Below are 17,755 nucleotides of genomic sequence, written 5' to 3'. Positions count from 1 at the left end.
AACTTCAGACTACGGACTCCCTCATTTTGCTGCAGACTCCCTTTATTGAGGGCAGGGAGTCCGTTGTTTTCTACCCCTGCAATAGGTCAATTGTGTAAGAATCGCCGTGCTACTATAGGCGGCTATACTATATACTACTTTATAACGAAAGAATTATAACCATTATATAAACTCACGTATATTACACTACTTGCAGACGATGATTATGCGGAGTGGTGTCTATCGTGTCTGTCGAACCAGGGAGACGTGAGCACCTATAATGTGCCTCAGCTGAGGAAGCAGCTGCAAGCAAGCTGCACGAGGAAGGATGACATCAGGTATAGAGTCTATAGTGATCCTGAGAACTGTTCAGAAAGTTAAGAAAGTTAAACTGATTTCAGAGATCCGATCTACTCTCTCTTTCTCGCCTATGATGGCTATGTCAGCTCAGCAGTTACAAACTGTTGCTCCTAATAAAATCTCACCAATCCTTGTCGATCCATTTTACGTTCTTCATCTACATGCAAACAATATCACTTCAGAGTCGACCCCCGCGTGCTTATCATTCGATCGGCCATACTGTTGAAGATTATTTTTAGCGTTCGTTAGTTTGTTCGACAGCCGTATGTAGTTAGCTGTAGTCTAAACCGCCATACTATTCAAGATTTTTTAAACATCAATTAATTTATGTGATGGCTGTGTGTGTTTAGCTATAGTCCAAACTGTCGTACTATGTAGGATGATTTTTAAACAGCAGTTAATTTGAGTTTCAGTTTACGTGTAATAAATCATATATGTGGTTTGAACCACTGCGGTATTTGAGTTTTTTTAAACATGCGTTAATTTTCGCGTGACAGTTTATAGTAGTATATAAGTAATAATACACAGTACATAATTAGCTTTAATTTAATCGCAAATGCTTGATATTGGATGCAGAAATGCCGTGTTACAATAAATGTCTAGGTTCATCAAGTAGGCTTGGTGTCAACATAATTCGAGCATCCTAACATGAGATGTGAGAATGACATGAGATGACATTGTAACACACTCGATAATATAATAACTATTATATAACTTATTATAATATACTAACGAGTATCGAGAGACTAATGACGTGGTTTTCGTTTTGTTTTGCTTCTCAGCGGCATCTCGTCTGCTCTCTTCACGCAAGACGGCGAGGGATTCTATCAGAACAGCTCAAGCGAGCTGACTCGCTTCACCATATCCGCTCGCAAGCGCACGCAGCCGCACTGCCACCTGGTGCTCGCCGAAGGCATGCGTCCAGCCCCGCCCGAAACGCTCGAGGAGGAAGAAAAGAAACCCAAGGGGTAGGTTCGGCATCCCGAGAATATTTTCACTGGCGACGTACTGCTAGTGGTTTGGTTTGTGTTGCTAGCAAAAGGAGGGGTGGGGGCAGTAGGGGTGAGTGTTTAGCAAGAGCCTTTGTGTTGCGTACTGTGCGCATTTGTTAATTCTGGTGGTTGGTGCTCTATGCTTCGTATGTGTGCTGTCCTCGTATCCGGCATTGGGTTGTGCGATTTAAATGTTAGCAAGAGTGCGATTAGTGGCAACAATTCATGGTCGACGTTTACGCTTACAATATGTGACCCGCTCCAGCATAATACGGACTAAGTCGCAAGTCATTGTTTTGAGTAATGAGCACGCACACATGTCAATGCTGAAAATGGCCTACCTGGACAAAAATGAGATTTTTAGAAAAATAAGTTCCTAAGTGCATATTTAATCCGGATATATAGGTTCAGATATCTCTAGATTGTTATGGTCATGACCGCTCAACCCCGACTGGGCCCCTTACCCGGAACGCTTTATCTCAAAAGCTGCATATTCCGGAATAAGTCGGTTTCCGATCTTCAAATTGCTGTAGATCGGTCAATTCTTTAGATATAGCCAAATATTATATATCATTTTAAAGGTAATTAAATGATCTATTCAGATATGCACATAACTCAATTTGTAGAATTTCCTACTTAATCCTGGTTTTGCTGGAGCGGGTCACATATGTCTATACTATATGTCTAGTGCTAAACAACTAAGCTAGGTAAATGCTGATGTAGAGTTGGTTGTGCGCTCATACCATGTGCAGTCAATACCCTGTATCTACTGCGCAGTGGTGGTGACTGCTCATGTGTATGACGAATAGATTGTCTGAGAGGGGAGCAGTGGGAAACCTTAGATTCGTGTTGTGGTCTTGGTAAACTGGTACACGGTAACTTGCGGGGTACGTTTAACTTGCGCTACTTGCCTTAACTTAAACTGGTACAAGGTAACAGGTTGCTTGTGTGTTGTGAACATTGCTGGTGGTGGTAGCTAACATCCAGCTGGTAGAGGAGGCACACCCAGCAACGTGTATAGCTGTGTAACTAACCCACTAACCCGTTGTAGAGAGGAGGAACGTAAAGAGAGTGGGGAGGAGAGTAAAGAGGAGGCAGCAACTGATGAGAGCCAGCCGCCATCGGCTGATGTTACCGGCGACATAACGCAGGATAGCATAACCGATCACACGGCGTGAGTACGGCATGTACACGCACGCACGCACGCACGCACGCACTTCTATACTATATGTCTAGTGCTAAACAACTAAGCTAGGTAAATGCTGATGTAGAGTTGGTTGTGCGTGCGCTCATACCATGTGCAGTCAATACCCAGTCTCTACTGCGCAGTGGTGGTGACTGCTCATGTGTATGACGAATAGATTGTCTGAGAGGGGAGCAGTGGAAAACCTTGGATTCGTGTTGTAGTCTTGGTAAACTGGTACACGGTAACTTGCGGGGTACGTTTAACTTGCGCTACTTGTCTTAACTTAAACTGGTACAAGGTAACAGGTTGCTTGTGTGTTGTGAACATTGCTGGTGGTGGTAGCTAACATCCAGCTGGTAGAGGAGGCACACCCAGCAACGTGTATAGCTGTGTAACTAACCCACTAACCCGTTGTAGAGAGGAGGAACGTAAAGAGAGTGGGGAGGAGAGTAAAGAGGAGGCAGCAACTGATGAGAGCCAGCCGCCATCGGCTGATGTTACCGGCGACATAACGCAGGATAGCATAACCGATCACACGGCGTGAGTACGGCATGTACACGCACGCACGCACGCACGCACGCACATGCACACGGACACACGTGCACAAACACAGACATATGCACACATGTATGCACACAAACACACACACAGCCACACATGGATACATGAGCGTGGACAGCTTGACATGATACTGCTTGCACGATCGCTTGTTTGATTCCGGTGCCATTGATACTGTGGAAGCACATCGAAAAAAACATGCCATTCACCGAAATATGGTGAGTTTGGTTAAACCCTAAAAAACACTATCCACCTGTAATTAGAACGTTATGCATCAGTTCTTTTTAATGTTCCTCGCTGTACTGTTCCATGGCGTGGATGCCTGGAACATAGGAGGTCCATCAAGAGAGTTTGAACGCTTGCCTGTCTAGATGTGTGCCGAAGAATTAAGAGTGGCTTTTGTCATTTATTCACAGGGTTGCGAGCGCCGCCGCGGAAAAGCACGATGAGAAGCCAGCAGAGGGCGCTACTGCTGAGACTGGTAGGTAACTAACGTGACACTCCCTAGGTGATACTTCCTCTCTCTCTCTCAGTTTTCGTCTGTCACTGGTGCCGGTTTGTTTCAGTTCAGCACCGTTTTCAACTGTTTCAGCTCGGTTCACTTCACTTTCTTAAAACTTTCGTCCGAACTCGGGCTAGCTAGGTGTGTATCGTGTACCATCGCTCCTCCTCCGCCTCCTCCTCCTCCTCCTCCGTCCCTTCCTCCTCTGCACCCCCTCCTCCTTTGTCCCTTCCTCCTCCCGTCCTCCTTCACCACTCCTCCTCCTCTGCCCCCTCCTCCTCCACCCCCTCCTCCTCTCGTTGCGCATAACCACTTCTTCTTACACACCCAGAGATGGATTTTGTAAGAATAGGCGAGGGCGCGGGCGAGGCAGCCGATGACATCACGCGTGACCTCTACCACGAGGTCGTGGTCGATAAACCGTCTCTTGTCGACTTCTCGCGGTCGGGCGGCCCGAGCATCATCACCGTCGAGATGGTCACCGACAGTTTCCCCGAGGAGGTGCTGCTGGAGGAGCCGGAAGCCGAGGAGAGCGAGAAGCAGACTAGGACGACGGAGGCTGATGGCACGGTCGTCGTGACGACGGTGAACACGCGCGTAGAGACGACGCGCGAGGAGCAGGAGGCGGCGACGATCACGCTCAAGGTCACGACGGTCACGACGACGATTGTGAAGGAAGGCAGCGAGGGAAAGTCACGGCAGGTGCTCACCGAACGCAAGATCATGCGCATGGAGCAGAAACGTGCTCCCGTAGGGGGCAGCGCCGCCGCCGCCGACCCCAAGGACGCAGTCGCGGATGCTGTCGTTGAGGAGACGGTTGTCGAGGAGACCGTTGTCGAGGATGCGGTTGCTAGGGATGCACCGGCGAGCGCGACGGAGGCGGTTGCCGAGAGGCAGCAGCCAATCCTGATACTCAAGGAACCGGAGCCGCGGCTGATGATCGAACAACCGGAGCCTCGCCTCATGATCACCGACTGTGACGCCGCCGCCGCCGCGCGGGAGGGGGAAGCTGACAGAGAGGAAGCTGAGAGGAGAGTGGAGGTGACTACGGAGGAGAGCTCTCAGCTCGTTGAGGAGGTGCTAGCGGAGGTGAGGGAGGCCTCCTACCAGGTGGAGGCGACACCAGGGGGCGCTGCGATGGATGACGACGACCACGTCGGCTCCCAGCGTATCGTCATTGGCAACGACAGCTTCCCAGATGAAATCATCCTCGAAGCGACGACGGCGTCGACGGCCGAATGCGCGGTGGCGCCACCTACCGTGGGCGAACAGGAGGAGGCACAACCATCAGCCGAAGAACAGCAGTGGGCAGCACTGGAGCACGAAATCTCTGATGAGCATGTCACAACGACGCAAGTAACTGTAGTGGAGCAGGCGCCCTCTGGCGACGATCATCAGCCTCAGACGGAGGTGATACACTCTGGTATTGTCCGCTTGCTGTGCTACTAAAATATAAGAGAGCGCGCGCGGGCCGGTTTGAGAAAGGCGTTGCTCTTCGCGGGCACCAGGTGGCGCTGCTGCGAGAACGTCTTCTCAGCCCGCCGCGCCGCCACAACGTACTTGTCAGGAAGGAAAAGATGTGTCGTCCTTGACTAACGGCACGAGAACACTCACTGGAACTCGCTCGCGACTGCATGAGATGTGTGTCTCTAGATCTGTACTGGACGCACGCAGCACGCTAGTTCCTAGCCCAGCCATCCATCTCCGTTCTTGCAGTGTTTGCTGTGGTCTTGTTCACTACATGCACGCACGCACGCACACGCACGCATGCACCCATTCACACACACATGCACGCACGCACGCACACACATACCCTAATTGAGGTTGCCTTCCTCTTTCAGGTGTCATTGCATTTTTGATATGATATTGCGTGCATTTTCTTACAGTGTTAACCAGTGTATGTAATTCCTTGACGAATTTTTCTACTTGTTTTTGCATAAATCAGTTTAGGCTAGCATTAGTGATTGCTGTTATGTGCAGTTTGACTAATACGTGAATTGGAAATAATCCGTGTGTGTTTGTTTAGTTCTTACTAACACTGCATCATGCCATTGCTAGCTCTGACTTACATATTTCAATGATGAAATATTTTGCACATGCAATTACCATATATATTTAAATCTAAACGTCGGCAGTGCCTTGGTGATTCTGAGCTGTTTCCAAGTAGAGAGCTTGCTTCGCAATCTATTTCTAAGTGCAAGACTTCTAAAGTCTAAACTTCTATAATGATTTCCATAACAAACTTCTATATTTCTATCTAGCTATATATTCGCTGATATATAACAGATAGGCCTATGCATGGCCCGCTGGTAATCTATACCTATCAAACAAGGAAGTCCATCTTTTTCTACCAGGACCTATGTTATTATTATTTAGTTATTTTATACGCAAATTCGACGGTTATATATCAAGACCGTTTCTATGTTTACCACATTTTGCCAAGTTATCATCACAGACTCTGTTGTCACGATAGCGGTGACAAAGCCCTTTATCACTGGTGACTCACACTTATAGTTGCCAAATGTATATATAGTATATATATATATATATATATATATATATATTTATATATATATTCATTTCTTGTAGTTGTTGCTATTCATAGGCCAGGTCAAAAATACTTACATAACTATCGTAGTGTAATGTGTCATAACTCTATGTGCGCGTAAAGTATATATATATATATATATATATGCTGCGCAAAGGTTACGCCATCTTACATTTACACCAGTCATACTTATGATATTTCTGACAACAGTGTCCAGTCTGTCTGTCAGTCTGTCAGCGAGATGCGCTGTCTATAGCGGACACACTGACCACTGGCTGCATGACTGACCGCTTGACCCCTCGCTTTGTTGCAGCTGACCACTGATGGCACCGGGGATTCACATGCCCCCCTCGCCAAGATAGAGGAGCTAGACGCGTACATAGAGGAGGTGACGGCCATCGAGGAACAGGAGGAGCGCGCGACGCTCAAGCGCATGAAGAAGAAGGCGAAGAAGGAGAAGGAGAAAGCAAAGAAGTAGATTGCTGAGAGTTGACGAGAGAGGAGGAGGAGGGGACATTGCCCGTGCAGTTTTTTGTATTGTTAATTTATAGCTATATCCGAGAGAGAAGTAAGCGAGGGAGATGGGGAGAGAGGGGAGAAGGAGGAGGGAGACAAGAGAGAAGGTGGTTGTGTGTATCCCTGCGCCAGGCTGTGATGGTGGCCCGTGTCATTTCGCATTGTGGCAATAGAATGGCAACACACCTACAATCTGTTGTTCCTCAATGTTTACAGCTATTTTTTTTTAATTAATGCTTGTTTTTTCTCCTTGATTACATAGCGGTTGTAAGGTAGCTTTTGCATTCAATTAAGAGGTCATGATTTTCCGTTAAGTCGCAGAGTTAGTTTACCGTAGCATTTAGAAAGCACTGTCGCTGCACCATGGTTGTGTGAGTGCTGAAGCTGAATAGTCAGTTGATCATGTCGGTTGTGATTTGTCGGTAGGTCGGCCGAGTTGTGCTCCGCGCGAACGATGCGTCGCTAGCTAGCTGTGCGGTTGTGGATGACATCGTAGTCTTAGTCAGGAAACGTTCTCACTGCGTATGCGCGCGCGCGGGGTGCAGGGTTGTGACGTAAGTTGGTTATGTGTTGGCAGGCGGTGGCCGGTGCCGTTCATTGCCACGCTGAGAGTGAACGGGCGATCATCACAGCTGGGGGGGTGAAGCACAAAGTAGAGCCATCGTGTTAGCTGGTGCGTAGGAGGAGGGTGAAGGAGCGGGGGGGAGGGACCGCTACGGAGAGGGGGCATCTCACCAACGATGTGGTTTAGGCGATGCATGACCCCCGTGAGAGCCCTGTTGTGTGGGGGTCTAGGTGAGCGTGTGTATTGTCTGTGAGCGTGCGGAATGCTGCCTTCGAAACCCTGATGCGATTTTGTTGTCATGGTAACAGCCGATCAGCCGAAGACCATACGCCTACCAGTGCTACCGTGCTATTACTACGATTAATACTTGTTTGCAAAAGTAGCATTGGAGTGGTGACGGATGCAGGGGGGCACGCGCACCGCATTCTCTGATGGGCAGGGGGAGGCACGCTCTGCCTGCTGACCGTTTGCGACTACTTCAGATAGAGGTGTGCTCTCTCTCCGCGCCACCGCGTCTGCCATTGCTCGAACAATGCCTCTAGACTAGGGTGGTCACCGACCCCACCACCGGGGTCGGGGGTCCGGCCACGCCCAAGACGTGGGCTCTAGCGGCATTCGAGGCAAGGGGTCAGGCTGTCTCGACATTATGGGTCAGAACAAGGTTTTGGGGGACATCTCAGATGACGGGGGCCACCTTAGATAAGGGGGCATCTCAGATGAGGGGGGTCCACCTTATATGAGGGGGGCAACCTAATATGAGGTGGGGTGCACAGTTCTTGTAGTGGTTGTGAAGAGGTTACGTTGTCGACGCTGCGTCAGTTTGTCTCGTGTCGGCATGCCTATCCCATCGTGCCTTCCGTCGTCACCGTCGTCGTAGCTGGCGACGACGACGACGACGTCAGATGTTTTCTACCTGTCCGTGTAAATGCTTCAGTGTGTGTGTGTTTGCTTCGTCGTGCGTCGCAGGTACGAGAGAGAGTGTCATCATGCTCGCTTATACAGCTCATTGTTGGCACAGCTCATGTTCATTGTTGCCACGCGTGCGGCTGCATGGTTATGCTAGTTACGCTTTCCGTGAATCGAACGCGTTTTTTACGTGGGAGAAGGGTGAAGCGGTTTTACATTTTATATGAAGCTGTAGTAGCGGCTAGCTGGTTGTGTGTAGCGGGTGTTCACTGATGCGTTTATACGTACGTTCACGCGTTGTTTGTAAGCCGCTTGCGCGAAATATGGCCTTTTGCCCATCTGAAAGTCGAGTTGCTGTTTGCGTCAGGTATTGCATGCTGCGCAGCGGGCAACCGGCGACGAAGCATTTTTTTTAGGTTGTTTGTAGTTTGCGGTGGCTAGCGCTACATCCTGTACATAAAAATTTAATATAATGTAGCGGGTAGCAGTCTTCTTACGCCGTATGTAGCTGTTTTAGTCATTAATCTTGTACACTTGTTATAGAGAAAAAAGTCACGGTATATATATATATATATATATATATGTATATATATACCTATTCGCATAGCAAATAGAAGCACATGTTAATTGCATTTATGGTGGAACATGTGCTAGTAGAACCTGCATAAAGCATATATATATATTACTGCATGACGTTTTATGTGTGTCTGTGTGCGTGTGTCGAAACTGCTGTTATAGGGAATCATGATCATGTGTCGCGTTGGTCTTGGGAAGGCTGAACTTGACAAATGGCGATCTGTCGAATTCACTCTTTCACAGTGCGTAAGATCTCATGAGCTAAGAGGACGTAACCGTATGTGGTTGGTAGGGAGTGTGACGGAGGAAGGGGGAAGGGTCGAGAGTCGGGCACATGTCTAGCGTAAGGCTGGGGAGGAAAGCGAGACTCCAACAGTGAAACCGTGCACGCTGAATTGTTGTTTCATGTTTAGATCGACACGAGAAAATTGTTAAAAAATCCTGTGCGTGTGTGTGTGTGGGTGTGCGTGTGTCTGTGCGTGCGTGCGTGTGTCTGTGCATGCGTGCGTGTGTCTGTGCGTGCGCGGTAACTAGTAGCATCGTTTTTAAACACTGCCATCCACATTTACTCGTGCGATGTTACTATACACGGTAAGCTGCATTGGAGATGCTAACCAGCCAGTTTTCTCCCATCGCATTTACTGGAAGGATCCGAGTATGAGCGCTAATAAACTTGTGAAACTTTTATACCGTTGTACTATTGTTTTATAATTCCGAGGTTTTCTCAAGCTAAATTAGTTAGCTAGCTGCTGGTAATTCTCTTTATAAAAACTCTTTATAAATTATACATTTAATTAAACGCGGTTGAATTATTTTCACTGTAGTAGTTGTCAGGGTAGATGTAGTGATCCGGTAAAGGCACAAGTTCGAAATTCCGAACTTGAAAATCTGCCGCTCTTTTCGCTAGGACGCCACCATCCAATGGAATGAGAAATGCTAGGTTGAATTTGACATCGGGGCGCCATCTAGTGTGAAAAATAATTATAAAGCGCATATATGGAATAACCCAGATGGATATATCTGTTACCCATCGAGTTTGTTTACGATGTGACGGGCTTCTCTCTCGTGAGACCTCTACAAAAAAACATTTTTTTATATACTGGAGAAAAGGCAATTGAGACAATAATTTAGCAAAGAACTAACGGGATTCGAACCCCGCTTCCCCCTCTTCCAAATGGTATCGCCCACAACCAGTCAAGCATGGAAAAACTTTCGCAGCAAAATGACCGTGTTTCAGCCGAATCTGTTTCACTCGAGGCACAAAATGCCAATTTACGCCTATAATACACGCGCACGCGCGACCATACCCGCGTGTGTGCGCCCGGTCGCGCGTGTGTATGTATGTTTTTGTGACTGAAAAAATGCGTATTATAGCCGTAAATTCACTTTTTGTGCAATGGGGGGGGGGGTGAAAAAGTTCAGGTCGAAACACAGCCATTTGGCTTGTGAATTTTTTTTATGCTTGACTTGTTATGGGCGATATTATTTGAAGGAGGGGGAGGAAAAGACTGAGGGGGAAGGGAGAGAGAGCTGCGCGTGTGTGCGTGCGGTGGATGTGTGTCGGTGGTTGCGAGCGTGTGTGCGCGGGTGTGGGTGCGTGCGTGCGTTTTTGTCTGCGCGCGTGTGTATTTAGCCGATAAGAGGCAGAAGGAAAGAGGAGATAAAACAGGGAGGGGTGAAGGCAGGTAGGAATGAAGGGGGAGATGCGTACACGCACGCACGCACGCACGCGCGCACGCACTCTCTCTCGCAATTTTTCTCTCATATATATTCCTCCAATACTCCTACAAACATCCTGCACGCACATGTACCCGTTCTCCCAGACCTCGTCCTACACCTATTTCACAATGACCCTAGAAACTGCCTAACCTACACACACGCTTATCCAATTCCTCTAACGTAAATGCAGCCGCACAATATGCGCGACGCTGTGTCTAGATCCCTGGTTCCCAACCGGCGGTACTAGTACGTCCAGGCTTCCGCTACACACGCGGTGTAGTGATAGTGCATCTGCGTGCGGCAGAGGCGGTCTAGGCCTCCGGCTACACACGCGGTAGTGTCGTGCATCTGTGTGCGGCAGAGACGGTCCAGGCCTCCGCTACACACGCGGGGTTGTGATCGTCATCTGTGTGCGAACACGAGACGTTCTAGCCTCCACGCTAGCACACGCGGGGTTAGTGATATGTGCATCTGCGTGCGACAGAGGTGGTCTAGGCCTCCGCTACACACGCGGTGTAACGTGATAGTGCATCTGCGTGCGACAGAGTGGTCTAGGCCTCCGCTACAGGCACGCGGTGTAGTGATAGTGATTGCGTGGGCGACACGCGGTCTAGCGCCTCCGCTACCACACGGGGGTAGTTGATAGTACATCTGTGTGCGACAGAAGGCGGTCTAGGGCCCCGCTACACACGCGGGTAGTGATCGTGGCATCGTTGTGTGCGACAGGGTGTATCTAGGCCTCCGGCTACAACACGCGTAGTGATCTGTGCATGCAGTGTGCGACAGAAGACGGTCCAGCCTCTGTTAGGCACACGCGGGGTACTGATAAGTGCATCTGTGTGCCGACAGGCGTCCAGGCCTCGCTAATTCACAGGCGGGTTAGTGATCGTAAAATCTGTGTGGCGACAAGAGGCGGTCTCGGCCTCTCGCTACTACACGCGGGGTAGTGGATCGTGCATTCTGTGTGCGACCAGAGGTGGTCTAGGCCTCCGCTACGACACGCGGGGTTAGAGTGATCGCTGCATCTGTGTGCGACAGAGTGGTCTAGGCCCCTCCGCTACACACCGGGTAGTGATTCGTGCATCATGCGTGCGACCAGAGAACGCGTCAGGCGTTCGCTAACACACGGCGGGTAGTGATTCGTGCATTGCGTGGCGGCAGCAGTAGACGGTCCTAGGCCTCCGCTCACACACGCGGTAAGTGATAGTGCACTCTGCGTGCGAACAGAGGCGGTCTAGGCCTTCCGCTACACACGCGGGTAGTGATAGTGCATCTGGTGCGACACGAGTGGTCTAAGGCCTCCCGCTACACACGCGGGTAGTGATCGTGGCATCTGTGTGCGGCAGAGACGTTTAAAGGGTGATCCCCCAAGGCCTCCGCTCACTAACGCGGGGTAGTGAGTAGTGCATTCTGTGGTTGGCGACAGGAGGCGGTCTAGGCCTTCCGCTACGACACGCGGTGATGATATGTGCATCTGTGTGGCGACAGAGACGGGTCCAGGCTCCCGTCTACTAACGCGGGTAGTTGATAGTGCATCTGTCGTGCCGACAGAGCGGTCCAGGCCTCCGCGTACACACGGGCATGAGCGCCACGCACGACGGGTAGGTGATCGTGGCATCTGCTGTGCGCAGAGCGGTCTAAGGCCCTCCGCTACACACGCGTTGTAGTGATAGGTGCATCTGCGCTGCGACAGAGGCGGTCCAGGCTCCGCTACACACGCGGTGCTAGTGATAGTGGGCATCTGTTGTGCGACAGAGGCGGTTCTTATAGGCCTTCCGGCTACACACAGCGGTAGTGATCGGTGCATTGGCTGTGTGGCGACAGAGTGTCAGTGGCTCCGCTACAGCACGCGGGTAGTGATCGTGCATCTGTGTAGAACCGACAGAGGCGGTCCAGGCCTCCGCTACACACGCGGGGTAGTGATCGTGCATACTGCGTGGCGGCAGACACAGGCGTCCAGGCCTCGCTACACACTGCGGGGAGTGATCGTGCATCTGCGTGCGACAGAGACGTCGGCAGGCCTCCGCTACACACGCGGGGTAGTGATCGTGCATCTGTGTGCGACAAGAGACGGTCCAGGCCTGTCGCGCTTAGCAACAGCGCGGGGTAGTGATCGTGGCATCTGCGTCGGCAGAGACCGGTCCAGGCCTCCGCTACACATCGTCACATATGCGCTTATGTATACGTGTACGCATACGTTGTATTTAGCTTGTGGGTAAGAGTGCTCGTGAGCCGGATTGACACTCATTGGGACGGCTGCATCGACAGACTGGACAAACAACTGGCAACGCGACGTAGATAGAAATGTGAGGTTGGGCAACCGACGCATCGCGATATTACAGACGGCGCCGAGAAAAAAGCAACACGCCGAATCATTGAAGTTGTTTTCTGACGGTGATAGGCTTTGAGAACTGCGTGAGATTCTACTTCTTCTTCTTAATTATTATTAATTATTAGTATTATTAAATTTATTTAATGAATACTAGTGGCTTGTGTGTATACGCAATATAAACAACAGAAGAATGTTTTAATGAAGGCTGTATATTTTAATAATTTATTGCTATTAGCACACAGTGTACCGTTAATACGATGATAAGCTAAAAAGGATTATCATAACGCAATTGTATTGCCTTATTGAAAAAAAATTTATGTGTGAATACGGTACTGTAACACAAGGATGTAAGCCGGGGTTTTCACCGTTTATATAATTTCTTTAAAAGAGGGGTAGATTGGCAAAAATGCGCGACTGGTCATTTAGCCGTTATCGCGTGAGCGATGTTACAGATACATAAACGAGCGATGCTTGTATGGAGAGATATCCTTACTAAACCACCCCCTACGGGTGTAGCTATCGCGCGGCGTGGATGGGAGGTTTACGCAACGTATGGCAGCAGCTAGTGTTGGATAGTGTTAGGATTAGGGTTAGGGTCAGGATTAGGGTTAGGGTTACGGGTTAGGATTAAGCGGTTAGGGATAGGTTAGGGTTATGGGTTTCCTTGCATCATGAATATCTGTTCCCCACACCATAGATAATTTCTTGTGGATCAAGAACCTATATATCAGCGGCTCCCGAGATATTATATGTTGAGTGTTATGGTTAGCGTTGGAGGTGTTGGAGTAGCGTTACCGGATTAGTAATGCATTTTGAAGTATACGTCAACTGTATCACGTGACCCTCCTCTCCACGCCGCGGGATCAGCAGACACCTGGTGCTCCCGCTATATACTTGCCCACCTAACCGGACATGTTAGCCCCTGAAAACTGGCTCACGATATCTACTTCTAACCTGGCTAAAGCAAGCTCAGATGCGCGACCCATCGCAAGCGTGGGTATCGCAACTGGAAAAATGCATCGCGCTTCCCTTATACGGGTGCGTGTTAATTATCACGACAGACACGGGCTTGTTGCTCGACATAACAGGCCAATACTTCAATGCCACGTTCTTAGTTCAATATAACTATATTTTTAACTTTTGTATGCTACCATATAATTGGATTTATGGGTATTTTAGCGTAGCTACAACACTGTAAGAAGTGTGATGTAAAATCCATATCTGTCATCGAATACACGCATAGACGTGTGCACGTGCACACACGAACACGCACGCACACACGCACGCACACACGCACGCACACACGCACGCTCAGACGTAAACACAGGTTCAAGTGCGCACACGGACGCGTGCACGCACCCACGCACGCACACACACGCACGCACCCACGCACCCACGCACGTACGCACACACGCACACACGTACGCACGCACCCACGCACGCACCCACGCACGCACGCACGCACGCACGCACGCGCGCGCGCGCACACACATGCACACTAAAAGAGAGAGCTTGCTCATCTTAGAAGTCATTTTCTAATCCGCAATGATATTCAATAACTTTATCAATACTCAGATATCTTCCGGGAATGTATGCCTTTGGACTGTGTGAAACCGACCATTGGGCTGAAGCGGAGAAAACAGCAAAGAAGGTAAACGCTCATAACCAAATCGAAATAAATAATAGCGATCGACTCTAACTGTTATTACTACCGTACGCTGGGTTTCATATTTCGATCAAGAAGCGATTTGACGTGTCCCCCATCGTGTTCCTATTCTGTTGCATCGTAGTGATGCTCGTAGTACACCTTTATTACGCGTACAATCCGCCCAATATTATGTTATGAATTGCTACGTCATTATGGCGCATGTCTACCACCACGAAAACATGTATTCATTCTATTTCTCGGCAACCTGGTAGTTTCACAGCATCATGGGCTAACACATTGTCGCCAAACTCACAGCATCATGGGCTAACACATTGTCGCCAAACTCACAGCATCATGGGCTAACACATTGTCGCCAAACTCACAGCATCATGGGCTAACACATTGTCGCCAAGGGGGAATTTGGGAAAGAATAGTGCCCTCGCTACCGCTCGGGCACTATACCTTCCCTCAGCAACACTATGAGAGCATAGTGCCCCCAACAACAGGCATTAATATATAAATAGTGAATCTACCCACTTGTTCTTACCCAGTATTGGAAATTCTATCTTTGTATAGAGAGACGTGTTCAATCAACTTCTGATACACGCTGCAATGAAGTCAGATCTTTCAGAACATCAGCGACTAGCGAGGTAGGTGCGACTATAGGATCAACTCAAGCCAAAAAAACAATTACATATAATCAAGATTAGATAATAATAGTGTTATTATCTACTCTTGATATAATATCATGCGCAGCCGAACGTACCACTAATAAAGGGCATGAGGCACAGAGACACCAATGAAGACATAATATAGGTGCATAGAAATATAGTGACAAGATGTCGTAAACTTAGTGACGAGTGTTCGCCTAATAGTGTTTTTTCGTCTATAGGATAGAGTTTAGTTTCGATTGTTTCTGCCGCGTGCAGGTCGCTGTTGATAGAACGGAAGGCGTACAAGCCTGACTCGCCGATGACAGACCGCTTGATGGTGCGTGCCATGGCTTCACACGCAGAGTAAATATATTTTCCTCTAATAAACATGCAGTATACCTATCCGCATGGCGTGACTGAGAGACAACGCAAGCCAATCATCGTGTGGCGAGGCATCCTAAAAGGCAATGTTTGGCTACAACGTGTCGCAATTCGACGGTTTTTTTGCATGCACGCGTACGTATAGAACACATAATCGGGTCTAGCTTAACTGACTTAGCTTAGTCTTAACAATATCTACCATAATACACGAAGGCGTGGGTATCTCGCTCGATCAGACAGACATTTCAGGTTCAGAGTTTTCGTTAATTGGAAGGATCTATTATTTTTTAAATACGATCTAGCTTGCTTAATATTGATTGTGATTCCACTTCTAGCAGACGAATTATTTTGAGTGTTGCCGTGGAATAACTAGATGCACATGCGAGAGTACATCGTGATATACGTGGAGAATAAATTCTATCGTCGACTGTAAATAGATTTACTAAACAATTTTATGCTGAGGAATCCAATTTTATTGATTTTCTAAACCAGATTACAGTGGATTAGGACATACAATGGTAACCACGTACAAGTGCGACGTTTTGAAATCTATAACGTAGATGTATAATTAAGACCGTCCCTTTGTCTGGCCGACGTCGGCATTGCGTCACGATATACATGGATTTATTCAAAATATAATTTTGCATTCTTGGAAATAATTTATGGCGTGAATGCTCTTGCACGTTAGCAGACCCTCGGCGTTTTAGTTATTACACGTAGAACCGCAATCAAGTACGCACGTACGTACATAACCATGTACACGCAAGCACGCAAACACACACACGCACGCACATTCACACGGAAAAGCTTAAGACTATTATATTTTCAGCGTATATATCTTAAACTGTGAGTTGATTACTCCCGGCATTGATTTTAAAGTGTTCGAGAGATATCCGACATTTCTTATAGTTCACTACTACAATCAAACTGGAATTTGACTACAGGCGTTGTAATTTCTGCACTACACAGGAGATGCCTGCTCTACCTGCAAATGTAGAGCAGTTCCAATAATGTGTACACATCATGTGATAATTATATTCGAATAAATCAGATTGGATTGTGTTGGATTGGATTGGATTGGATATTGGATTGGATATGATATTCGATTGGATTAGATAAGATTAAAATAAATTAGATTATGCCAGAAAATATTAGTTTTAATTACTAGATATATAGCTAGTTACTAGGTTTAGCCAGCAAATTGAGTTTTTGTTTAAGAGCATTAGATGATGCATGTTAGAAATTAACACCAATGACACTCTGAAATTAGCACACGTAGAAATTAAATCAAGAGAATCTAGCTGTTCGTTGAACCACTTTCTCATTAATGATTTTACACACTTTAGTAGTCAGGGTGTCTATAGTCAATATAACTGCCACAATAGAAGACAATGCAAAGGCCATTTAGACTTACTATAAATGATCTATTTTGCGCCTTTGAATATCCCATGGCTAACAGCCGTTAATTTACCCTGACTACTAAAGTGTGTAAAATCATTAATGAGAAAGTGGTTCAACGAACAGCTAGATGACTACAGCCGATCAGGTCGATAAAGGCCTGACACAACCTTCTACAACCATGTCACCGTTAACCTGTCTTATGGAAAGATCTTCGATGAGCTATACCCGCATACAAGATCCCAGTGTTATCACCTACGCAGTGGAAGTGGTAAAGACATATTGGTATTGCCCAATCTCCCAAATAAAATCCATAAATGTGCATCTCATTGTTCTGCAGATCCCGATTGCGTCATAATTGGTTTCGACAACTCGATTAGCACATGCTATATCTGTCACGTGGCTGTGAACGCTACAAACACTTCCGCTAAAAAAGTGTTTGTAGCGTTCACAGCCACGTGACAGATATAGCATGTGCTAATCGAGTTGTCGAAACCAATTATGACGCAATCGGGATCTGCAGAACAATGAGATGCACATTTATGGATTTTATTTGGGAGATTGGGCAATACCAATGTTTTTACCACTTCCACTGCGTAGGTGATAACACTGGGATCTTGTATGCGGGTATAGCTCATCGAAAATCTTTCCATAAGACAGGTTAACGGTGGCATGGTTGTAGAAGGTTGTGTCAGGCCTTTATCGACCTGATCGGCTGCAGTCATGGCTGCTGTGGTCACGGCTCCTGTGGTCACGGCTCCTTTGGTCACGGCTCCTGTGGTCACGGCTCCTGTGGTCACGGCTCCTGTGGTCACGGCTCCCGTGGTCACGGCTCCTGTGGTCACGGCTCCTGTGGTCACGGCTCCTGTGGTCACGGCTCCTGTGGTCACGGCTCCTGTGGTCACGGCTCCTGTGGTTACGGCTCCTGTGGTCACG

The 17,755-nt window shown here is 48.1% G+C and overlaps 2 protein-coding genes across 2 annotated transcripts in view; one reads left to right on the top strand and one right to left on the bottom strand.

Moving 5' to 3' along the window:
* LOC106816661 (lethal(2) giant larvae protein homolog 1-like) overlaps positions 1 to 9,375 on the top strand; it is a gene marked incomplete at its 5' end in the record, with an annotated part of 31,542 nt that extends 22,167 nt beyond the window's left edge. The window contains 6 exon segments of the mRNA XM_014821284.1: positions 197 to 317; positions 1,122 to 1,307; positions 2,383 to 2,505; positions 3,492 to 3,556; positions 3,909 to 4,987; positions 6,439 to 9,375. Coding sequence (XP_014676770.1) covers positions 197 to 317; positions 1,122 to 1,307; positions 2,383 to 2,505; positions 3,492 to 3,556; positions 3,909 to 4,987; positions 6,439 to 6,603 — 1,739 coding nt within the window.
* A 7,007-nt stretch (positions 9,376 to 16,382) lies between these two features.
* LOC106816660 overlaps positions 16,383 to 17,755 on the bottom strand; it is a 3,937-nt gene continuing 2,564 nt past the window's right edge. Inside the window, exons 4-5 of the mRNA XM_014821283.1 lie at positions 17,527 to 17,744; positions 16,383 to 16,406 (exon numbers count right to left, since the gene is read on the bottom strand). Of these exons, the coding sequence (XP_014676769.1) occupies positions 16,383 to 16,406; positions 17,527 to 17,744 (242 nt within the window). The remainder of the gene's footprint in view (positions 16,407 to 17,526; positions 17,745 to 17,755) is intronic.

This window comes from Priapulus caudatus, unplaced genomic scaffold (genome assembly GCF_000485595.1).
Source record: "Priapulus caudatus unplaced genomic scaffold, Priapulus_caudatus-5.0.1 Scaffold1446, whole genome shotgun sequence".
Classification (NCBI taxonomy): Eukaryota; Metazoa; Priapulida; class Priapulimorpha; order Priapulimorphida; family Priapulidae; genus Priapulus; species Priapulus caudatus.
Note: the sequence above shows the minus strand (reverse complement) of the source record. Positions and strands in the feature narration are given on the sequence as shown.